Source organism: Arachis duranensis, chromosome 10, assembly GCF_000817695.3.
Source record: "Arachis duranensis cultivar V14167 chromosome 10, aradu.V14167.gnm2.J7QH, whole genome shotgun sequence".
NCBI classification, from domain to species: Eukaryota; Viridiplantae; Streptophyta; class Magnoliopsida; order Fabales; family Fabaceae; genus Arachis; species Arachis duranensis.
In genome coordinates, this window is record NC_029781.3 from 3,479,953 (window position 1) to 3,503,479 (window position 23,527).

General features: G+C 35.3%; 6 protein-coding genes and 1 non-coding gene across 8 annotated transcripts; 6 read left to right on the forward strand and 1 right to left on the reverse strand.

The window, feature by feature from the left end:
- Positions 1–202: 202 nt before the first annotated feature.
- On the reverse strand, positions 203–5,039 carry LOC107468587 (lysine histidine transporter-like 8). Its single transcript, XM_016087894.3, has 7 exons — positions 4,699–5,039; positions 3,869–3,962; positions 2,776–3,180; positions 2,025–2,158; positions 1,392–1,819; positions 1,169–1,300; positions 203–1,050 (listed from the first exon to the last, which is right to left on the reverse strand). The coding sequence occupies exons 3-7, from the start codon at positions 3,156–3,158 to the stop codon at positions 565–567; spliced, it is 1,563 nt and encodes a 520-aa protein (XP_015943380.1). The 5' UTR covers positions 3,159–3,180; positions 3,869–3,962; positions 4,699–5,039; the 3' UTR covers positions 203–564.
- Positions 5,040–8,371: 3,332 nt separating this feature from the next.
- On the forward strand, positions 8,372–9,350 carry LOC107468744 (60S ribosomal protein L26-1). Its single transcript, XM_052255509.1, has 3 exons — positions 8,372–8,805; positions 9,105–9,158; positions 9,264–9,350. The coding sequence occupies exons 1-3, from the start codon at positions 8,443–8,445 to the stop codon at positions 9,348–9,350; spliced, it is 504 nt and encodes a 167-aa protein (XP_052111469.1). The 5' UTR covers positions 8,372–8,442.
- On the forward strand, positions 9,207–9,293 carry LOC127743729 (small nucleolar RNA R38). Its single transcript, XR_008005112.1, has one exon. It is a non-coding gene; the product is annotated as a small nucleolar RNA R38 (small nucleolar RNA).
- An 810-nt stretch (positions 9,351–10,160) lies between the features above and the next one.
- LOC107468539 (uncharacterized) lies at positions 10,161–12,318 on the forward strand. Its single transcript, XM_016087845.3, has 6 exons — positions 10,161–10,634; positions 10,747–10,926; positions 11,106–11,187; positions 11,281–11,388; positions 11,472–11,630; positions 11,907–12,318. The coding sequence occupies exons 1-6, from the start codon at positions 10,254–10,256 to the stop codon at positions 12,107–12,109; spliced, it is 1,113 nt and encodes a 370-aa protein (XP_015943331.1). The 5' UTR covers positions 10,161–10,253; the 3' UTR covers positions 12,110–12,318.
- An 800-nt stretch (positions 12,319–13,118) lies between these two features.
- Positions 13,119–15,449, forward strand: LOC107468541 (uncharacterized). Its single transcript, XM_016087846.3, has 6 exons — positions 13,119–13,475; positions 13,821–14,000; positions 14,095–14,176; positions 14,364–14,471; positions 14,566–14,724; positions 14,976–15,449. Exons 1-6 carry the CDS (start codon positions 13,224–13,226, stop codon positions 15,170–15,172), a joined length of 978 nt encoding a protein of 325 aa, XP_015943332.1. The 5' UTR covers positions 13,119–13,223; the 3' UTR covers positions 15,173–15,449.
- A 925-nt stretch (positions 15,450–16,374) lies between these two features.
- LOC107468543 (ylmG homolog protein 1-1, chloroplastic) lies at positions 16,375–18,689 on the forward strand. 2 transcript variants are annotated; one of them, XM_052255824.1, is made up of 2 exons: positions 16,375–17,170; positions 17,297–18,689. In XM_052255824.1, exon 1 carries the CDS (start codon positions 16,440–16,442, stop codon positions 17,028–17,030), a length of 591 nt encoding a protein of 196 aa, XP_052111784.1. In that variant the 5' UTR covers positions 16,375–16,439; the 3' UTR covers positions 17,031–17,170; positions 17,297–18,689. The 2 variants fall into 2 exon arrangements, with proteins under 2 accessions (XP_052111784.1, XP_052111783.1); XM_052255823.1 differs by having other exon boundaries at positions 18,427–18,689.
- An 813-nt stretch (positions 18,690–19,502) lies between these two features.
- Positions 19,503–23,080, forward strand: LOC107468538 (probable disease resistance protein At4g27220). Its single transcript, XM_016087844.3, has 3 exons — positions 19,503–19,567; positions 19,684–19,736; positions 19,888–23,080. The coding sequence occupies exon 3, from the start codon at positions 19,907–19,909 to the stop codon at positions 22,934–22,936; it is 3,030 nt and encodes a 1,009-aa protein (XP_015943330.1). The 5' UTR covers positions 19,503–19,567; positions 19,684–19,736; positions 19,888–19,906; the 3' UTR covers positions 22,937–23,080.
- Positions 23,081–23,527: the final 447 nt, after the last annotated feature.

Genomic DNA, 23,527 nt, shown 5'->3' on the forward strand with positions numbered 1-23,527 from the left:
TAGGTATCAAAATTAAACTTGGATAAGAAATAAAGTGATATTAATAATAATGATTTATCAGTTTGGTTTTCTTATTCCTAGTTTGTGGATGTTACTTCCTTGAACTATAATATTATAGATAATGAGGATCATGGATAATTGAATATATCCAAACATTTTTGAGGGAGTTAGTCAGAAATCATGCATGCATTTTTTGATGAAATACAATCAAAACTGCTTTCATTAACGAAATTGAAAAACCATCAGCACAAACAGTTTTCACCTTGAACAGTGACCAGTGGTTCAGTTCTCTACAAATATGAACACAAGCACAACATAACATAACCTGAATAGAACAAGAGGAATAGTGAACTCCTAGGTATTTTGTCTTGGGAACTTCTTCAGCAATCAGCAAAGTTTAGCTTTTGTCTCAACTTTAGGCACACAAGGATCTACTACCCTTTATTAAAGACATTTCCTTTTCCACATAGTTCTACTTCATCTCTCAGAATACAACAAGATCTTCCACTTAGGAAAGGAGAAATGATCATGTTTTCTTCTACTCACTCTAGACTTATTAATGATTCAACTGGGCTTGAAGAATTTCAACTTGAGACCATCATTGACCATGCTCCAAATACCTCCAATGGAAAAGGCCAAGCTGAAACCAACACCTAACCAACCAAGAATCCAGTTGAAGTACCAGTTGAAGCTGTACTTTGTTGGCTGCTTTATGAGAACCCACATGAAGCAAGGATATGCAAAAGTCACCGGAAGAGTTAGTCCTCCTAACAAACCGGCAAGGCTTGAGAGGAAGGGAAGTGCCACTCCTATGAAGAATGACACAAATCCATAGAATACTCGAAAACCTGACCTCACCCATATTGAGCATGGCCGGTTAGTCCTGCTCGTGTAACCGGCTTCAAAACTGTCGAAAGCAGGCATTGAGTATATCTGGAAACTGCTTAAACAGTTGAACACAACAAGGAGGAATGTCAATGCTAGAAGTCCTCTTGATATGTCATGACTGTGAAATCCATATAAAGCAGTGAGAATCCCTCCAGAAGGCATCTGTAATATGAAAACAGCAGAAAAAGTTTTAAGGATGCTGCATGATAGCAATCATGAATTTCTTCATGGAAATGGAAATATGTCTTCTATGGACATTTTTACATCTCAGTTCACTTACTTGGTTTCCATAGGCCCAAAATCCTCCAATAGCAATAGGAAAGAGGCACAATGCAATGAAGAAATAAGCAACCTTGGCACCTTTCCACATTGGCACACGAGCCGGGTGCTTAAAAGTCGAAGGCATTGTAGCCTGAAAAGGAAGAAAAGCTCATATTTTCATTAACTAAAGAGAGAAAAATCAGTTTAATTAGACAAAGTTTATGGCAAGGCATTATTAGTACCTGAATCTCTAGTGCCAAATTGTGGCCTCTGAAAGAAAATGCTACGATTCCAAGAGCATTCAAGGCAAGAAACAAAGATGCAGAAGATGATGGCGATGACAAAGGTTCATAAGAGATGGAGGGTGGCCTTTGTTGGCTCACAGATAGAACCCAAACCATGGTGGAGTAAGTGATTGCTGTCACAGCACCTATGAGTGAGAGCCCTGCAATTGAATTGAGGTTTGGAAGCTGAGACAGGACAATAGATAGAGAAGTGAAAACCAGGTACCACTCCACTGTGGTTAAAGGATTTGAGGTACACGTTGGACCACAAACTATTTGGAAGAAGAGTTTCATGGTTTCCCCTCCTATAAGGATCAATGCAGTTGCAGTTCCTGTTGATAAATAAACAGTTGGGAAGAGAGCAAGCCACACCCCTAATCTTTCCCCTGAAAAAGCAAGGTTGAAACCTTTTCAAATCATGCAATGATAGTTTTAGGACTGTTACATGTGTATGAATCTTCAATTAAATTGGTTTGAGTACCCAGCATGGTTTTTAAGGATCAATTATATGTAAAGCATTCTTGCATTGTTAATTATGCAACTTTACATAACAATGTGATATAATAAATAAAGTATATCAAATAAACTCACCAAATGCTGCTTGAGCAAGCTCCACATATCTGTTGTACCTTTTCCCAGGAACAGCTTCATGCAGCTGAACCAAAAGCCATAAAGTGTACAGTTGCCAACAATATGCTATTGTTAAAGAAAGGATTCCCCAACTCCTGAAAAAAAAAAAATCAATGTTTTTGGATCAAACTATTCTAAGATATCTTTCATAATGACATTTTATATTCTAATCAGCTTATTCGGACTAAATCTGCATTATTCTATGTTATACTCCCTCCCTTACTTTTTATCTATCATTTTTTACAGGAAGTGCTTCTGGAACAGTATTAGAAATTAATCAAATTATGATGAAAGGATGTAAGCATGATGGTCTGTTTTGTTTTTATTGTTTCTTTACCTTTCTATGTAGCGAGTACCAAAAGGAAACTTTCAAATGACCAACACAAGGCCCCCCCCTAAATCACCCAAGAGTGAATATGGACATTTTGCAAGTGGTCCCTAGAACCTAGCAAAGGACACTACAAGCTGACAAGTTTTTTATTTCTAAAAGTGAAAGTAAAGTTTGAAAATATAGAGACTTCACATGCTTGTGCAATTACAAAGAAATGCATGAGATACCAATTCACATTGAAAATAATTGAATGAACTTTAGCTACAAATGAGTGCTGCAATTTTGCATTTAGCTGATTTTGGACACACTTAACAAGAAGGGGTCAGATATTATGATCAGGAATATAATGTTACACAAAAATTGTAAGGTAAACACACATACCAGCCAAGATAAGCAAAAGCAACAGGCAAAACAAGGGCCTGGAAACCAACACCAGCATTGAGGTTGTGGAATGCAGCATAGTGAGCATTTCCATTGCGAGATTCAGTGATGGGAAGCCAAGCATCTTGAGGATTGAGCTTAGTGAGATGGCCAACCTCCTCCAAGTAGCCCTTCATGTTTATGAGCACTCTCTTCATTGGGGTCCCTATTGGACTCAGAAACCTTGGTGATATGAAGGAGGTTGGTGTCCATGCATTTGATGATTTTGCTTCCTTTGAAGCTGGTCTTGGTGACCTCTGCCCGGACGGCGTCAGTATCTCCGGCGTTGACACCCTTGGCGTCGCCGGTATGGATATCAGTTCTGTCTCCGGTCTCTCGTCCATTGAATGAGTCAAACTAAATTATCTAACCATAGAAAAACAAATTTTAGGAAGAGCATCATAAGTGACAGTATAGAACTGCATGAATTATGAATTTGATGTCTTACAATTGTACTACTAACTTCCTAGTTAAACCTCATAGACAAAAATGTAAATACTTGGTTACAGTCAAGTGTTGATTAAACTTTTTTAACGGTTGTGATTGCAATAAATGAAGGTGACAGTGACACAGACATTAACACAATATACAGAACTACAGTATCAGTGTTAAATGTTCAATTGACTCAGGCATGAAACAGAAATGGCATCTTGAAATTGATGATTGATGACAGTGATATAAAACTAGTCTTTGATAAACAGTTGGTTTGGTATTCCATAGTTATAACATAATCTGGAAAATGCTTAAACCAGATTAATCAATGATGATATTCGAAATTTATTTAAAATGTTTTGTCTAAGTTTAAAGTAAAAGTTGGAAACAGCATTACAGTCAGCTTAATCATTCTTTTTTAACAGGTCAAAAAGGACTAGTGAAGCGTGCTACTTTTTGCTGATTAGAAAATTTCAAATACAGACAACATCTACTCCAAAAGGTGCACCAATCATATCTATCATCTTCTAGTAGATTGTAAATTAATCCACATAAACAACAACATTCAAACTTCACTTAGTTAACCACATAAACTTCACTTCAAAAGGGAATGCATACTTACAAGATCAATACAAACTAGCTGGAAATATTGGCAATGAGATTTTTCAACAACAGCTTCCCCAAAAAAACTAGTCAAAGGGAAAAGCTCAAATGTCCTGAAACAGAACAAGTAAACATAAAAAAAAAAAACAAATCATCACCATATCACATAACAGCTGAGAATGAGATAACTTAAGTTTCATAGTTTGGAGCACACAAGTCAGAAATTTAAGCATTTGAAGATTAACAAGCCTACAAACTTGGAATATACTTTGTGAAAGATTTGAGAATACTGGAGACAGATCAAATTGGACTCATCTGAAGTGAACTGTCAAGTTCTCTAAGTAGATATCCAAAATCTAAAACAGACCCTTTGAGATACACAAAAAGCCATGCCAAAAAATACTTAATTGTAAAGCCTCTTTCTCATATACACTCGCATAATTTATGATGACTATTATGTAGACTAGCTAGGTTGGAAGATGAGACAACTCTTGTTTCATTAAATCTTGCTTGAACAAGGACAAGCTTGGATTTTTGCAGTGATTTATCAATCAAAAAATCACATGAGGGTACAAAATGCACTAGGGGCATAAACACTGTTTACAAATGTTAACAAACAACAGCAAAGCCTTATTACATAGACTAAACGACTTAAAATAAAACATATAATTATATAAAATAGTGCTAACCACTTAACCAGAGTCTATAGTCTGCTAGTGTATGGCTCCAAAATCAGAAAGAAGAACATTTGAGTGAGAGCAAAAGCAAGGTAGTGAATGTAATAATGCAGGAGGAAGCTTAAAGAAAGAAGAAATGATGCAATGTAATCAATATTATGAAAGTTAGTACCTTGATATATGGGCAGGCCACCAAGTATAAGGGTATGAGTAGTGTTACAAGTTCAGTCTTCAAAGAGAATCGAATCTCATGAATGCAGCCTTCTTCTTCTTCTTCTTATGCCGCTGCTGCTGCTGCTGCTTCATTCACTGCACTGAGCAGACCAAAGTAGTAACAGTTATTGGAGTAGCTACTAATTTTTTAAAGCTCTTATTTATTTATTTATATATATTATTTTATTTGGGAACTTGGTATTGTGAGTCTCCAAGTGTGGTTATTTAAAATGATGTTGGTACGAGAAACCATGATGCTTTGGCTTTGTTACTTATTTATCACTTTTTCTTTCTTTGATGAAATAATAAGAATAATGAAAAGGAAGAAAATGTGTTGGAAGAGTTGAATGAATGAATGTGTTGCAGAGACAGAGGTACAGTGAGTGTCGTGTGGTGGGTCTCCTCTCCATGGAACACACCAAAGTAGCCGAAAGAAACAACTGCCAATGTATGAAGAATCTTGGCCGTTCATCAATCAACGGCATTCATGTCTGACTTTGACATTTGAGGTGACTTTGTTAATCCATCAAGTGCAAGTGCCCCACTCCTAATCATTTTGATTTTCACCATGCTTAATTAATTAATACTTGCTTCATCCAACTAAACAAAGTATTAAATAAAATAAAACAACATGCTTATAAATCTAAGAAAAGCTCTGCAAGTGTAAGTTTTTAAAAAAAACTTTCCTAGAGAATTATAACTTTTTGAAAAAAAATAATAAGTAAATTTTAAAAATTTATAGAATTGTATTTATAAATCTATAAATGATAGTATGAAAACCGACAAAAAACTAGTTTGTTTACCGACACAAGACACAGAAACAACAACACAGAGACATAAAATCGTATTTGGCAGGCGAGACATGAATAAAGATATTGTGTTTAGAGACACTAAATTAGCATATTTTGTGTCATTTGATAAGAAGACACAGAAACACTAAATTTGTCATTTTTTTNAAAAGAACATGTATATAAAATAATGTAACTTTTAAAAGTTTATAAATTTAAAATTATAATTTTTTAAAGACTAATTTGTATTTTTTTTTCTTTCATAATCTATAAATTTATCATAATTCTTTAAATTTATAGTATTACTCTAAAATTGGTGAGAGGAAGAAAAGATGCTTTAGTGTGGAATGTGTAATGATTACTCTTGAATGATGAATGATGAACAAGAATGATTTCAGGTGAAGTGGAGCGTAGCAATGAATAGAGTGTATAGTAGCTTTCAAGTCTCAATTCCACTCAAATACTTTCATACAGTAATAATACAAAGCACATACATACATAGAAAATAAGAACAGTTTAACTGTAAATTTCGATAAAGTGATATACTCCTTACTTAGGAGTATTAAAAATCATTGTATCTGATACAAGTGGCAGTAATTAATAAAGTGAAGTTGAAACTTGAGACTAAACATTGGAAAAGTGACAGTAAATTAAAGGTGGGAAAATTAAGAATTTTGTCGGAAATTACCAACCACGTGCTTGCCTGCTACTCTCTGCTGTTGACCCAACCACAAAAACAAATTGTCTTACTAGTTACTGCTAAATCATTTCACTTCTTTTCCTTTTTAAGCATGAAACTCACAACATCATTGTGTTCTTGTTTTCATAATTCTCATTTAGGGCTATTTGAAAAGTTTTAAAAGTACTTTTTTTTATTTTTGACTTATTAAAAATAATAGTATTAATGTCTGGTGTAATTTTTAAAATAAAATTATGGTTTTTTAAGAAATTATTTAAGAATTTATAGAGAAATTAAAAAAATAATTTCTTTCATAATACTACTACTTTTTATCATATTTTTATAAAATAAACATTTTAAAATTAAAAATCAAAACACAAAATAACTTATTAACTTTTTTTTGGTTTCTTACGCGGACTAATAAGCTAACCACTAGACCAACCCAACTTAGTTTTTCAAAAGTAACTTAATTAAGTTGTTTTTTCAAACTGGGCTTACTCTAGTAAGAAAAAGAAGTTATGGGAAGAAACATTATTAATTAATTATTATTCCGTTCGTTTTAAATTAATTATTTAGTTTTAATTATATATAGTTACTAAAATTATTATTAAAAGTATACATAATTGATAGAAATATAAAAATATTTTTAATTTTTTTTATCTTTTTATTACTTTTTTAGTCTTTTGAATTTTTTTTCTTTCCATTTAATAGTAAAAGATATAATAAGTAAAATTTAATTAATTACTTCTTAAAATTAAAACTAAAACAGACAATTAATTTAGAACAAAAGGAGTAGTACTAACGTTGAAAGGTTACTTAGACAACTAGGGGCTATTAAAATGAAATTTGTAGGGGTTTGTGGTTTTTAGCTTGGACATGGCTATAATTCTCTTTTTTCTATTCGAGGGAAAACAACAAACAAAAACGCACTTGTACTGAATATTTTCTATATTAAAAAAGTAACGGAATTATGCTTTAAAAATAACAAAAAAAATTATGCATAACTAAGGATATTTTAAAAAAGAGTAAATTTAACGTTTGGGATAAGTTCTAAAATTGTTTCTAATGTTTAAATCGTCATATTTAAATTGTTAATGTTTTAAAATTAACTTAATGTTATCCTACCATTAGGAATTTGTTAACAGAATTGACAGCAAAACAAAATTGAAACAATTTTGAAATATTAGGAACTTAAATATGACGAAAAGGTTGGGAACAAAAATCATACATAAAAATAAATTTTAATTTTATCCTTCAATAACATCAATTTTTTTACTGTACATAAATTTTCAATTATTTTTTAATCACATATAAGTAAATTACACTTAATGACATTATTTTTATTCTAAATAAATTTATTTTTTATCATTTTACTCTTAAAAATTTTTATTCATCATAAAATATTTATAGAATGACTAGTACATAAACTTGTGAAAAAAAAGATACATATACAATAAAGTAATCTGATTCTAGTCATTTTACAAACATTTTATGATGAGTAAAAATTTTTAAGAGTAAAATTATAAAAAAAATTATTTAGAATAAAACTAATGTGATTAAGTGTAATTTACTTAGATGTGATTAAAAAATAATTGAATAACTATATATCGTAAAAAATTGATATTATTAAAAGATAATATTAAAATTTATTTTTATGTATCGTTTTTGTCCCTAACGTTTTTGTCCTATTTAAGTTTCCAACGTTTCAAAATTGTAGATCTATTAATAGAATTGACAGTGGGATTGAAACGTTAGGACTTAAATAGGATGATTTAAATGTTAGGAACAATTTTAGAACTTATCTCAAACGTTGGGGACAAAAACAATACTTTATTCTTTAGAAAATTAAAATTTTTACACCAAAATTATCAAATTCGATGCTAAAAAACCTTTTTTTTGGTGATGCAACGATAAGAAACGTGATGATCGAACAACGAATTGGGCCTATATATAATATCAAGTTAATATGTTACCAAGTCCAAAGATAATAGGTGCTCATAGGTGCTCATATAAGAGAATGTAAGATGACAATATGTGCTTTCTTAGTCATGGGCCTATTCAAGGCCCATTTAGATGATAGAATAGATTAGAAGCCCAGAGTGAAGAACCGTGAGAGCGCCCACTACAACAAATATGAAAACCCTAACAACAGGTGAATAAATTGGAGAAAGAGAGAGAAAAGAAACCCTAGAATTTGAGAGAGAGAGAGAGAGAGAGAGAGAGAAGAGCAGCGAAGATGAAGTTCAACCCAAGAGTATCGAGCAGTCGCCGCAAGAGCCGCAAGGCGCACTTCACGGCCCCGTCCAGCGTGCGGCGCGTGATCATGAGCGCACCCGTCTCCACCGACCTCCGCGCCAAGTACAACGTGCGCTCCATGCCGGTCCGCAAGGAAGACGAGGTTCAGGTTGTTCGTGGCACCTACAAGGGCCGTGAGGGCAAGGTCACACAGGTCTACCGCCGCAAATGGGTGATCCACATTGAGCGCATCACTCGAGAGAAGGTTAACGGCTCCACCGTCAACGTCGGAATCCACCCTTCCAAGGTTGTTATCACCAAGCTTCGCCTCGACAAGGACCGCAAGTCTCTCCTTGACCGTAAGGCTAGACCGTCGATTAATTTAGTTTCTTTCTCTCTCTCTCTCTCTCTCTCTCTCTCTCTCTCTCTTTGTTTGAAGTTATATTACTGATAGAAGGAAACAAAATTAGGTTTTGTAATTTTTGGATCTGAACTGTTCAATCCGGTTAATTTTGTTATGCATTTAATTTTAAATCAAAATCTTATCATAATGCTGCTGAGCTTATAGTTGTTACTACCCTATTTTCTGCTTTGCTGTGTTCTGATTATGGCATATAAAATGTGGAAATGTGTATGGTGCTCTCGTTTTGTTTGCTTGATTAGTTTTTGGGAACGACATGGTTGCTGTTGTATTTGCAATGTGGGATTGCCATAATCGTAGGTTTGATAGTGTAACAAGTCCTGCATGCTATTTCTGATTAAACAGTGCTATGAGTGATGAGATTACCAATTTTACAGTTATCCCTGGCTGATATAATATAGGGTGCTGAAATTTTGTATTCTGACATGCACTGTTTACTTCCAAATTTGTTTGTTAATGATGGTTCCCTTTGTCAGACTATGGGTTAGGAAGTTTATCAATGGCCCTTTGGTCTCTCTAAGGATATGATTAGATGCTTATTGAGAAGCGAGAGTTTGTTCTTAACTCTTCATTTGGATAGGAGTTCTACTCTGATCCGTTTTCCATCCTATACCATGTGTTATATATCACCATGCTATGTTTACCCCAAATTAGGATATGGAAATCAGTCAATTTTGTAGAATACAAATACAAAATATATATTAAAAATAAATGAAATTATATAGTAATTGATTTGGTGTGATTTTAATATACAAGAAACATTTTTAGTATATATTTAGTGAATGGTTGGTGAATTGGCATATTATTTTTAGGCATTGTTTAATGGTTAATTATGCATTTTTAATCGAATTTGTCCTTGAGCGAGATATATGTTCCGAAATTGTAGGGGGGTATTTGATGATTTGCATTCAAAGGTTATGCAATATAAACTTGACGAGATATCATCCTTCGGCCAGGAGGTTATTCATGGTTCATGGTTATGAAGAAAGAAAAATAAAAGGGTTGTTCATTGTTAATGGTTATGAAGAAATAAAAACTAACTCGATCGCTTGGCTATTGTTGTTAAAAAATTGTTTTGAAAAACAAAAGCTGGCAATTTTGTCCATAAAATTAAAGAAAGGATAATTATTGCTTTGCATGTCATATATACTCCTAGTAAGGCTTAGGCTTTTAACTATTGTTGAACTTAATTTGCTTTAGGTACCTAAGTTTTATGGAGGAAAAAACAAGCCAATAGAACATGTAATTATTTCTTATTTGATCACTGTTATCTCAGCCGACAACAGTTGAGCATTTTCTCTAACGATTATTACGGTAATAGAAGTAAGAAGTGATCGAATCTAGAGTTAACAATCAAATTGTTGAGTTGCAACTTGCAAGTTCCAACAGTTATGACTCATACTCGTGTACACTCAATACCGTGCCACGCAGCTATTTATCTGCACTCACATTTTCATAGCAAAGTCTCCATTTTGATCACTCCCCATCATCGTAGTCTTGGTTGTGTTGCGGTGGAAGCCATGAAGGCCGTGGTGATAACCACCCCCGGCGACCCAGAAGTGCTTCAGCTGCACGATGTTGACGATCCTCTCATCAACGACGGCGAGGTGCTCATAAAGGTCGCCGCCTCAGCTCTGAACCGTGCTGACACTTTTCAAAGGAAAGGCTTGTATGAACTTCCAAGTGGTAAAACCCCTTATCTAGGTCACGAATGCTCTGGCACCATTTTAGCGGTTGGGAATAACGTCACCCGCTGGAAAATTGGTGACAAGGTACCCACTATTTTCGTCAACTTCAAAATGTTGTCTATAGAGAATTTATGGGTTTGTCTTGAATTTGATGTATATCAAATTTTTATGTTTTTGGCGAATTCATTGTCTGAAGGTGTGTGCTCTTCTCGACGGTGGAGGCTATGCTGAGAAGGTTGCTGTTACAGCTTCACAAGTTCTACCTATTCCACCTGGTGTCTCTCTTGAGGATGCTGCTAGTCTTCCTGAGGTGGCATGCACTGTTTGGTCAACTGTTTTTATGACAAGTAAACTCTCTGCTGCTGAAACTTTCTTGGTAAATAACTCACTCTACTTGATTACTTGTGCATAATTTTTTACATGCTTCGTGAATAACTAACTAGATCATATTTTGTTCAAGAGTTTGACATCGTTGTATAATGTTATTCTTAGATGATACCTCATTGCCTAATGATAAGTTGAACTTTTATCAATCATGAGTACTGAAATGAACAGGTTCATGGGGGTGCCAGTGGAATTGGCACATTTGCAATTCAAATGGCAAAATGCCAAGGAGCAAGAGTCTTCGCTACTGCAGGTCATAGTCCCATACTTCTTTGATTCTTGACTAGATTTATGGTAGGTATATTCAGTTTCCATGCATTTGTTCATTTTTAGTATTGAATTTCAGGAAGCGACGAAAAGCTAGCTGCCTGTAAGGATCTGGGAGCTGATGTTGTCATCAATTACAAGACAGAAGACTTTGTTACAAGAGTGAAAGAAGAAACAGGAGGGAAAGGTATATCATTTTCCACCTTTTGAAATTGACTTGTGCAATAACTGAAGCTTCTATACCAGTTGCCTCTACCTATATTACTGCAGGTGTTGATGTCATTCTGGATCATATTGGAGGATCGTACCTTCAGCGAAACTTGGACAGCTTAAACATTGATGGAAGGCTATTCCTCATTAGCATAATGGGTGGAGCTATAGGAGAAGTAAATCTGAATGGTATGCTCACAAGGCGCCTCACAATTCATGGTATGACAAATTTTTCATTCATTATTGACATTATCTTAGCGAAGAGAATTTTTCACTATAGTGCGTGCTATACTGATCAACATCCTATTGATTCTTTTGTAACTTTCCATATGATTTATCATTGATTATTAGCATTATATTAGAGAAGAGATCATTAACTTGAATTTTGTAGTGACTCCATTATCTATGTACTAAAGAGTTCCATCCCATCTTTTGTTGTATGGAATGTTGAATGTGTTTCTTTGTATGCCCTTGATATGATGAATTTGGATGTAGCTGCTCGGTTGAGATTTAGAAGTGCAGAGAAGAAGGCACAGATAATAAGAGAGGTGGAGAAGAATGTGTGGCCTGCAGTTGCTGCTGGGAAGGTGAAGCCTGTTGTCTATAAATATTTTCCATTATCAGAAGCCGCAGCAGCTCATAAACTCATGGAGAGTAGCATGCATATTGGCAAGATATTGCTTCGCCCACAATGTTGAAAAAGTCCTTAAATCCATGACTTTGTTGAATATTTCATTGTAACATAATGATATGCAGTGCTTGATGCAGTTGGCTTTTAATCGTGTTGGACACCACTTCTTGTAAATTGTAATCTTGTTTTCATGCTGGTTATGGATTTATTAGTAGCCATTTATTTTTCTGAATAATTAATCACTATTCATTATTTATATGATAAGGCTTTTTTTTCTCTCTCTTTTATTAGAGATAAGAACATATATCAATGTCACCAGTCCACCATCGAGCTTGAGTCATGTTTTATCTTGTTATGAAATTTTCTTATATATATTTTATTATTTTAAATATTACCAAAAATTTATTGAAAATTTTCTCCAAACCAAATATATGTATATATAGGACAATTAATTTATTTAATTATTTTCCTGTTTTTAATGATATATATTAATCTTAAATAAGTTATCATGTATTTATACGTATATTTGAGTGTTGAAGTTAGGGGTGAGTACAAGGAACAGATACCTGATTACCGTCTAAATTAGAACCGAACCAATTAAATTGGTTTTGGAATCAACGGGTAATGGGATTCAATTCGAACCAAATCGATAGTCTTTGTTAGTTATTGGTTCAGGTATCGATTTTGGGGGTGCGAAATCCGAGCCAATTTGCGAATCCGATCATATATTAATTAAATAAAAAAATAAAAAATATATATAACTTTTTTACTATTAATATATTTGGATTTTAATGAGTTTAGTTTTTAATGTATTTGGTATTTAATATATTTGGATTATTTCTATTAATGTTATATATTTATTGTACTTGTTAAATTTTTAAGATAAAAATTTGATATGTTTAATGAATTCAAAATCATCGGGTACTTAATTCCTCAAATCGAACCAATCTGTTCTTAATCGATTTAATTTGATTTGAATACATGTAAAGAAAACATAAATCCAAACCAAACTAAATTAATTACATTTTAGTCAATTCGATTTTAATTGTACTATAAACTCGAACTAAACCGATCCGTACTCACCTCTAATCGTCGGAGCAGTGTGATTCCACTAGGAAAGAGGAGAGCCGTGTCCTCAAGAAATTTCTACTGACTTTGATTGCTGTGAGTGGAACAAAGAAATGAAGGCTGTAGTGATAACCACTCCCGGTGGCCCTGAAGTGCTGCAGCTCCAAGAAGTGGAGGACCCTCATATCGGAGACGATGAAGTTCTAATTAGAGTTGAAGCCACTGCACTTAACAGAGCTGATACCGTACAGAGGATGGGTTCCTACCCTCCACCCAAAGGTGCCAGCCCTTACCCTGGACTTGAGTGTTCCGGAACCATCGAATCCATCGGCAAAAACGTTTCCAGGTGGAAAGTCGGCGACCAGGTGATCAAATTTTATTCTTTTTGGTGGTTTGTGAAATGGGTTTGTGATAAAAGGCCCATCTTTAATTTTGGGTGTCTTCAAATTTTTAAGCTTTGTGTGTATGTGCCTAGAAGACCCAGGCTCATGATTGATTGGATTTTTCCTTCTTTATCTTTGTTTTCTTTTTGGGAAGAAACTTTGAATTGAATTCGGTTGAAGAACATTACTTGTGTTTTTGCTCTCTCATGGATGATGCATTTGTGGAAATTATAATCACTGGATGAGGTTCTCTTTTAGCATCTGCCATTGTGCTGTACACTGATTTATGAAGGAAAATTACCTCAACATGTGAGATGTGGTTCATAGGTTTGTGCTCTTCTTGCCGGAGGAGGATATGCTGAGAAAGTTGCCGTACCAGCTGGACAAGTTCTTCCTGTTCCTCCTGGGATTTCTCTAAAGGATGCTGCTAGTTTTCCTGAAGTGTCATGCACTGTGTGGTCAACTGTTTTTATGATGAGTCGATTGTCGAAAGGAGAAACTTTCTTGGTAAGAGACAACTGATAATTTCATGGAGGATAATCCATGATCTGAAAGTATAAGTGTTGTGTCAGTTTTTAAATGTCTATTGTATTGATTTCAGATTCATGGAGGTTCCAGTGGAATTGGCACATTTGCAATTCAGATAGCTAAATACCGAGGAGCAAGAGTATTTGTCACTGCAGGTTGATTAAGTAGTGCTTTCATGTGACTGAACCATAGTCAAGTTGCATACATTTAGATGCCGAAATAAGTTGTCTTCTTTTATATTTTCCAGTTGCATTGATGTCTTTTCAAGCTCTATTACCCCATCTTATTGATTGGAATTCCTAGCAATGTTCTCCAAATCTTATTCTAGATTTTGCTTAGCAGGTAGTGAGGAGAAACTAGCTTTTTGCAAGGATATCGGAGCTGATGTATGCATCAATTACAAAACGGAGGACTTTGTTGCAAGGGTAAAGGAAGAAACTGGTGGTCAAGGTATTAATAGGAAGCATGATGTATTTCTCAGCATTTCTGAGTGTTAAATAATCTGTGTAGTGTGTGCGTTGATGTAATGAATTTTTGGTGGCAGGTGTGGATGTTATTCTTGATTGTATGGGAGCATCCTACTATCAAAGAAATCTCGATAGCTTAAATTTTGATGGAAGGCTTTTCATCATTGGCTTTCAAGGAGGCACTTCAACACAAACAGATCTGCGCACTTTATTTGCTAAGCGTCTTACTGTACAAGGTGTTGCAAATTTCGGATTATACCCTTTCCTTGTGGATGCTTTGCTTGCATGTTGGAAGATGTTGAAAATAGAAAATAGCTTAACACATCTTTCACACACTCTCTGTTATCTGTTTTTGTTATCATGCTTCCTCTGCGTTTCCAAATTATTGTGCTTTCTTCCAAAGTCCAGATTGAAATTTTTGAAAATTTGAGATGTTTTTGTACAAGTAAACAACCAATAACCAGAGTTTTTGTTGAATTGAATGCAGGGGCCGGCTTGCGAAGTAGAAGCGTTGAAAATAAAGCTGTGATTGTTAGTGAAGTGGAGAAGAATGTTTGGCCTGCAATTGCAGAAGGAAAGGTAAAGCCTGTGGTCTACAAACACTTCCCTCTCTCTGAGGCGGCGGAGGCACACCGCCTCATGGAAAGCAGCCAGCACGTTGGAAAGATATTGCTTGTTCCATGAACTTCTTTGTACTGTACTACTGAATCAATGTACATGACAACATGGCATGGATCATTTGACTTTGGTTGATCTTTATGTTATATGTATGATTATGAACTCAAGAACCTATAAAGCTGTGAATAAAGGGAAACCATGTTCTTAGTTGTGTACTAGGGGTTGCCAAAAGGCACCAAGAAAATGAATGTTTCATTGTAAGACTGAAGCCAATATCCAAGTTGAAGTCTTTGAGACTCGGAGCTACTCATTCTAATGTGGTTATATGTACAAGGTTATGCTATTTGATCTTTATACTTTAAGGTAGCGTTTGGAAGAGAACCGAGAGATTGAGACTGAGAGATTGAGACGGAGAGACAGAGATGTCTTAGTAAATTAATATAAAGTGGGAGATAAAGACTGAAATAAGAATGAAGTTCTAATTTAATTTGCACAAAAGATAGAGTTAGAATTAATTAATTGAAATGGAAATATTTTAGGTATAAAATGTTATTAAAGTTTTAGTTTTCATTTCAAAATTTCAGTTCTCTGTGTTCTTATTTTTTAGAGGTACTGAAATATTGAAATTTTAGAGATAGAAACTAAAATTTTAATACCAATTTTTGGGTAAACAAAAATGATACTAATTCTAATCTTTCAAGTTCTATCCTAATACCTCAAAACAAACACTATCTAAAAAAAATGAATCGGTGTTAATGTATATTCATAATTATTCTCTTGATTTTAAATTCTAACAAATTTATTTGTTTAATATTTTAAGCCCTAAACCCTGCTAATAAGACTGTTAATGGAGTAGTTCGGACTTTTCAGTTTACCCTGTCCATTACCTATTTATTTTTTATATAGTATCCTTAATCAGGTAGTTGGAGTTGAATTTAGTTTTGAAATTGAAAATTCCATATATCATGTATAAATTCTGTTAAGTCTTCAAAATTGTTATTTGTACTACTAAAATTAGTTATTAATGTATTTATGTATAAATATATGTATGATTTACGTCTAGGATGCTTACTAAGTCTTTTAAGTAATTCAGAGCGGGATGTTTTGCATAGAAAAATAAATGTGGGTTTTTTGAAGATTTTCTACTACTGGGTTTTTAAGAACTAGTAAAACTATCCAAAATATTAGTTAGACTTGTAGGTTTAAACTATTCATAAAATATTTATCTATTCATAAAAGTGACAAAATAAATTCTCTTTTAATGTCTTATTGTCACCTAAAAAAAGATTAATTTGAGGAAGAGGAAGAAAGTCCCCTAATCCCTAATTCGCAGATGGCGATGGCGATAGCGATGGCGTTCTCCCCAGCAATCATGGCTTCGAAGACTCACATGCTCTGCCTCACACACACACAACCCTCACTCTCTCTCACTCCGCTCCGCCGCAACTTCAATCCCCCAATTGTCGCCGCCGAGGGAGCACCGCACCTTCTGGAAGGCTCCACCCGCACACTCGCCAGCCTGTCCGGGATGGCCCTACTCTCCCTCAGAGCCTTCTGCCACAAGCTTCTTCCTCCGATGACGATGTCCATGTCCATGTCTTCGGTACGGCCTCTGTTCTTCGCGTCGCTGACGGACAGGCCGAGCGGGTACCTGAACACGCCGCTGACGGTGGTGGCTGCGGGGCTGGCGAAGTGGCTGGACATATACAGCGGCGTTCTGATGGTTAGGGTTCTGCTGAGTTGGTTCCCCAACATTCCGTGGGAGAAGCAGCCACTGTCTGCCATGAGAGACCTGTGCGATCCCTACCTGAACCTCTTCCGTAACATCATTCCCCCTGTGTTCGACACCCTCGACGTCAGCCCCCTCCTCGCCTTTGCCGTCTTGGGCACCCTCGGCTCCATTCTCAACACCACTGTCGCTTAGTTACAAATTCAGCACCATGCCTTATCCTGTATCTGCTTTTTTTGAGTATTCTGCTTATATTTACTGTTACCCTCATGATTCTGATGATGGTGCAAGTATGGGTGTGGAAGTGCCACTACATCATTTCCCTATAGTTACAGGTATTTTGGTCACTCAGTTTATGTTATGCTCTTTGCTACTGTTCTAGAGTCATTATTATTATTATTTATTACAAACAGTTAGTTTAATTTAACTTGATTTTGAAGTTAAGTGATTATGTTTGCCAGTTCCCACAGTCTTGTGAAGCTCTCCTTTTGCAATGCTCATATAATGCAACTTAGGGAAAGGGATTACACAATGAGGTTGATGCTGGGCTGATTGCCGCATGATGGGTGTTCAATTTATTTTGATTTTGCTAGCTTTTACATTTAATATGGAACTGCCTCTAACAAGAAAAAATGGAAAAAAGAAACTAAGCTAATACATATTTTCTGTTTGATAAAAAACTGTGTGAAGTCAACCCATTTATATGCTTTTGTTTGAGTTATGACATCTAAGTCGCGTTGTAAATCTGCAAATTCTTATCTAAGTTATGGTAGGAAGTCTTATGTTGGGGTAGTATAAACTGAGCAGAATCAGGGATTTTAATTCTTTTCTTTTACTTAGCCCACCTCTCCCATGGCTTTCTGGACCAACCCGGATCTGCCCATAAGATGATCTTACTCTGATCAGACCGAGGCAAAGACAGACAGAGAAGGTGGTTAAATGTGGTTTGAGAGTTGGATGATCCAAGAGATATATAGTATGAGAAAAAGAATTGGATCATCCTATTTTTTGGCTCTTACAAAACAATGGCTTGTAGACAAAAAGAATAGAAGGAGCCATTGCAATAATCTAGAACAGGCTGGAAAAGAAAGAAAGTGATTGTGATGAAATTGGTTGTATATAACCCAGTTGCTAATGCTTTTTTGGCCGGGGGATATATAACAAATTCACATGGTGCAGTGAAGTGCAATATGGGTGATATAATTGTAGAAAAAACAAAAGGTGATGCAGCACTTGTAGGATTAGAATTATCACTACAATTTATACTAGAGGAAGCGGAAATTAGCAAAGAGCTAAGCGTGATTGTTGATAATAAGAATGTTGTTGAATGGCTAATGGAAAGAAGGAAACATGTTGGGGGTTGAGGTTCTTGAGAAATAAGGCTAATAGCATGAAGCAAGGGTTCATAAACATCGACATTAGCTTCAAAGGAGAGAAGGAATTTAATTAAGAATGAATGGGAGCAAAAGGCGATGAGTGAAGAAAACAAATGTGTTCAATGGGTGTGAAAGAGGCTCAATGTGATCAAAGGTGCTGCCTTATGAGGTCTTGATGACAACCAATAACCAGAATTTTGTTGGATTGAATGCAGGGGACGGCTTGCGGAATAGAAGCATTGAAAATAAAGCTGTGATTGTTAGTGAAGGGGAGAAGAATGTTTGGCCAGCAATTGCAGAAGGAAAGGTAAAGCCTGTCGTGTACAAATACATCCCTCTCTCTGAGGCAGCAGGGCACACTGCATCATAGAAAGCAGCCAACATATTGAGAAGATATTGCTTGCTCCATGAATTTCTTTGTTTTGTAATACTGAACAATGTAAATGACAACATATTATAGATCTTCTGACTTTGTTAATCTTCATGTTATATATATAAACTCAAGAACCTATAAAGTTGTGATTTACAATAAGGGAAAACTGTTCTTATTTGTGTGCAAGGGGTTGGCAAAAGGCACAAAGAAAATGTTCGAAAAGCTTTAAAAAAGAAGACTATAATAAAGAGCATTAGATTGGACTATGTCTATTGTGGCCAAAAGTTGAAATAAAACAGTACTAAACTACTAATCATAGTGAGACTGAAGCTAATATCCAACTTAGTTTTGCCATCAATCAATATGCGTTAAACTGGTTAGAGATACTGAGCTACACTTTCTAATGTGGTTGCATGCATAAGGTTTCTGCTATTTTCTCCAAAAGAAAAATTAAAGAGCAGAGTCAATTTTCCTGTAGGATCTCAAATAGGAAGTTACGGGTTATGTTCAGTGACCATTAATCGTAATTTGCCTTTAATCACACGTTTATGAATACATTTACAACTTCTTTACTAATTTTTTTTCCTCTGAAAGAAAATAATAAATAAATCTCATGTCAAAATGTTTAGGTGAAGTGATTTATTTTAATTTTGTAAATAAAAAATGTTATACGCACATAAAAAATCAATTACCAATTCAGTCATGATATATTTGTGTATAAAGGTGTATTGTTTAACTTATTATAATGTGTATTATATTTCAACGTTTATTTTATACTGATAATTAATTTAGTTACTGATTTTTTGTATATACTATCATGATTATTTTTATATTGTGTCACACTATCACACGTCAACATTCAACTCAACACATTGAGTCAATGTCTATTGTTGCAAAACAGCAATACAGCATCAAGCATTCCATTTCTCTTTGGAGGTTCTAGCCGGTGTTAATTGAAGCTGAAGATCATCAATTCTTATCAGGTGAGCTCAACATTAAAAAACTTGTTTTAGACCCTTCTAAACTGATAATTGATTACTAGTTTTGTTCTTTTCTTTTTAACGTGTCTCTTATTTATATCTTTGTACTTTCATTCAAGATCCAGCAGCGACAGTTTGAACTCACAAGTGAGGCTTTTCCTGAAAGTGCAAGGTATGACAGATCCTTCTGAAATAAGTCTATATTCAAATTGTGTAAATGTGTAAAATAACTTCTAGATTTGTTCTTATCTTCTTAGACATATTGAGACTACATACTATATAATTAATCCAAACTGAAGAGCACCTCCTTGTGTCTTAACCAGATATATATTTGATTTTGAAATGGCTATTAACATCGTTGGTGCGATCACGGGCGTTATGAGCTGCCTCTGTACACAGAACTGTCTTCAAGAATCACTTGGTCATCATATTAGACACCTTAGAAGACCCAAAAGGAATTTGAACAAGCTCAAGTCATTGTTGGAGGAGCTAGATGCCCGGAAAGTTGACATGTGTGCCAAGCTAAATCAAATGTGGCTTCAAAAAGGGATGAATCCAAAGAAAGAAGTGGAATTGTGGCTGAAAAATGTTGATGAGATTGCAAATGAAGTAAATAAGATCATAAGGGAAGTTGAACAAGAAAGTGGAAGCACAAGTGTTCTCTCTCCATTTTATTATAGTTCAAGAATAAAGAGAGGAGAACTTATTGAGAAAAAAATGGAGGAGGTGAGAGAGCTTCTAGAGAAAGGTCGATTTGCAGATGATTCATTGGCTGAAACTTCTCCTCAAAAAGGGCAAACCCTTCCAACAACAAAGCTAATGGAACACGAAACAACAATGAAAAACTTGACCAAGATTTTGAACTTCATATTGGATGATAGAGTGAGAATTATTGGTGTTCATGGGATGGGCGGAGTGGGGAAAACAACTATTATGGCTGAAATTAACAATAGACTATTGAGGGAAAATAGACTATTTGACAGTGTTATTTGGGTTAGTTCCTCAAAGGACATGAAAACTGAGGAGTTACAAAAGGTTATTGCAGGTAAGTTTGATATAGACCTTTCAGGATTTCAGGATGAGACTTCAAGAGCTGCCACACTGTTTGAAGCTTTCCAAAGAAGGAAGAAGTTTGCCTTGATTCTGGATGATCTATGGGAGCCATTCTCTCTTGAAAGAGTTGGAATACCAATACCAACTGTGGAGAACGGTTGCAAACTGCTAATAACTACTCGAAGGGTAAGCGTTTGCCGAGGCATGGAAACAGATAGAGATGTCAAAGTAAAGGCTCTTACAGAAAATGAAGCATGGGATCTCTTCAGGGACAAAGTTGGGGATGAAGCATTGGCCTCTCCGGACATCAAACTGATTGCAAAAGATGTGGCAAAAGAATGCATGGGATTACCTCTTGGTATTGTTACCGTGGGGCGTGCCTTGAGAAATGCAACTGATATTTCAGAATGGCAGATTTCATTGATGGGGTTAAAAGCTTCAGCTCTCAACATAGAACAAATGGAAGAATCTGTTTTTTCTCGTTTGAAATTCAGCTTGACAAAATTGAAGGATGACACAAGTAGGTCCTGTTTTCTATATTGTGCTCTCTATCCTGAAGGTAATCATGTTGATGCAAATGAATTGATTGAGTATTGGATGTGGGAAGGTTTATTAGGTGCTGTGGATAGCATTTCAGCAAGCAAACAGAAGGGGAAAATCATATTGAATGAACTAAAATATGCATGCTTGTTGGAAAATGCTGCAGACAATGAGATGGAATGTGTCAAAATGCATGACTTAATACGAGATATGGCCTTGACAATCATGAAAACAGATCCTCGATGGCGCTGCATTGTCAAAGCTGGCAACAAATTGAAGAAACCTCCCCAAATTGATGAATGGACAGAAGATGCTCTAAGGGTGTCATTGATGAAAAATGATCTGAATAATATCTTTCTTGGCAATCCTCCATCATGTCCAGCTGTTACTTCCCTGTTATTGCAATACAACTCTTTCTCTCAAAATATACCTTATGACTTCTTTGATTTCATGCAAAGCCTAAAGGTTCTTGATCTCTCTTACACTGGGATCCATGTGCTGCCGGGTTCGGTTTCTAACTTAGAGAATCTATGTGCCTTATTATTGAGCAATTGCTGGAATTTGAAATTGATCCCTTCTGTGGCAAAACTCACTAAGTTGATGGTTCTCGACCTTTCGGGTTGCCGAAACATAAAGCAACTTCCCCATGGGACAGAACAGCTATGCAACCTGAGAAGGCTAAATATTTCCAATACCATGATTAACATCTTGCCATCTGGTTTTCTCTCAGCATTAACCCTTCTAGAGGAGTTATTAGCATCTAATGCTCTCGTCTTTCAAAAAACATTGCCACTGAGCGTTTCTGAAATCAGCATTGGTGAAATCATATCCTCCTCAAGATTATCATCTCTTGAAGTGGATTTCTGGCACTGTGATCTCTATAATCTGTATGCTTGCTCTGGTCACTGTGCTCAGCTAGAGAAGTTCAAGTTCAATGTTGGACCAGGAGAAATCCAAGAATTTTCGGAGAAATGGAGTGTGGCATTTCTCAGCATATCCATTGCCAAAGAGGAAATTTCAATCCCAGCAAATACTATCGAGTTGAAGTTTATTGACTGCTATGATATCACAGAGTTAACTACTTGCCTTTTGCATGTAGAGAAGCTCAAGAAATGCACAGTAGTTTGCTGTTACAGTGTAGAAAGAATTGTTGACACTGAGCAGATTGATTTATCTATGCTGGAGACTTTGGTGCTGAGATATTTGATCAATTTGCAGATGATATGTAGGGAAGTGATGACTTCATCTGCATTTATGAGATTAAAGATCATAAATGTAGAATTTTGTCCAAATTTGAAGAGCCTATTCTCAGGGAACCTTTTGCTTCAACTGTCAAATCTTGAAGAAATTAGAGTCGGCCACTGCAACAAGATGGAGGATTTGATGAGATGGGAAGGAGGGGGAAGAAACAGTAATGACATTCATGCTGCCAAAATTCACTTGCCTAGATTAAGGAAATTGAGGTTGGAGTTCATGCCAAATTTAAAAGGAATATATGATGGATTCATGAGTTATGGCTCTCCATGCTCTTTTGAAGTAGTTTCTTGTGATGCACTGAAGAGATTACCCTTTGATCTTGATGAATTAGTAGGCCTTAACCAGCAACTATTGTCACCGCATGCTTTGGAAATCAAAGGAGCAAAGTGTTGGTGGGATTCACTTGAGTGGGATGAACCTGATGCCAAGCAAATAATGCAGACATATTTCATAGAGATGCCAAGGGTGTCAGATAATGTTGGTAGCAGCAGCCAAGTAGGAGCAATAGTTCCTAATAGATAGAGGAGTTTTAATCCCTTCTCCTATGGGATTGTTCCAATAATTATTATCTTTTAAGCGTTACCTTTCAGATATGTACATTTGTTATTGTTTTCCCTTTCTTTTTTCATGTAAACAGCTTCATCATATATTGTATATCTGGACTTGGTGCCATGTTAGAGTCTTCAATTTGTCTAAGCTGGAGATACTGATTTTACATATTTAATTACTGTTTTCATGTTATCTGTGGGACTATGCGGAAATATATTATTTGTTGGGTGATTACCAACACTATTTCTTACCACTCTTTCATAGGTCATTTAACGCAGAGAGAAACTCACAAAAGAGATAAAGAGAGAAGGCAGAGAGAAACTCACAAAAGAGTTAAAGAGAGAAGGCAAAAAATTTAAAAAAGGAAACAGAATCCTTTTAAAAAAGAAAGTTATATATTCGTGCGTTGATTAAGTTAAAAATCTGTTAGAGGCAACAAGCGCGTTTTTGAGCTTAACATCAATTAGAAGACTTATAAAATTTGTAGAGCAAAATCATTTATATGTAAAAATTAATTCTTTTTTAGCAGAATTTATTTCTATGGTAATGTTGAACACATCAACA

Bases quoted from the DNA above. Each gene is read 5' to 3' on its own strand.
- LOC107468587 (XM_016087894.3), bottom strand. From the start codon at position 3,158: ATGGACGAGAGACCGGAGACAGAACTGATATCCATACCGGCGACGCCA. The intron at 2,159-2,775 runs GTATGTGTGTTT...TTTTTTTTTCAG, and splicing joins GCTTTTGCTTATCTTGGCTG to GAGTTGGGGAATCCTTTCTT. The intron at 1,051-1,168 runs GTAAGTGAACTG...TTCATATTACAG, and splicing joins TTTGGGCCTATGGAAACCAA to ATGCCTTCTGGAGGGATTCT.
- LOC107468744 (XM_052255509.1), top strand. From the start codon at position 8,443: ATGAAGTTCAACCCAAGAGTATCGAGCAGTCGCCGCAAGAGCCGCAAG. The intron at 8,806-9,104 runs GCTAGACCGTCG...TTGCTTGATTAG, and splicing joins AGTCTCTCCTTGACCGTAAG to TTTTTGGGAACGACATGGTT. The intron at 9,159-9,263 runs GTAGGTTTGATA...GATATAATATAG, and splicing joins AATGTGGGATTGCCATAATC to GGTGCTGAAATTTTGTATTC.
- LOC107468539 (XM_016087845.3), top strand. From the start codon at position 10,254: ATGACTCATACTCGTGTACACTCAATACCGTGCCACGCAGCTATTTAT. The intron at 10,635-10,746 runs GTACCCACTATT...CATTGTCTGAAG, and splicing joins GCTGGAAAATTGGTGACAAG to GTGTGTGCTCTTCTCGACGG. The intron at 11,188-11,280 runs GTCATAGTCCCA...ATTGAATTTCAG, and splicing joins AAGAGTCTTCGCTACTGCAG to GAAGCGACGAAAAGCTAGCT.
- LOC107468541 (XM_016087846.3), top strand. From the start codon at position 13,224: ATGAAGGCTGTAGTGATAACCACTCCCGGTGGCCCTGAAGTGCTGCAG. The intron at 13,476-13,820 runs GTGATCAAATTT...TGTGGTTCATAG, and splicing joins GGTGGAAAGTCGGCGACCAG to GTTTGTGCTCTTCTTGCCGG. The intron at 14,001-14,094 runs GTAAGAGACAAC...TATTGATTTCAG, and splicing joins CGAAAGGAGAAACTTTCTTG to ATTCATGGAGGTTCCAGTGG.
- LOC107468543 (XM_052255824.1), top strand. From the start codon at position 16,440: ATGGCGATGGCGATAGCGATGGCGTTCTCCCCAGCAATCATGGCTTCG.
- LOC107468538 (XM_016087844.3), top strand. From the start codon at position 19,907: ATGGCTATTAACATCGTTGGTGCGATCACGGGCGTTATGAGCTGCCTC.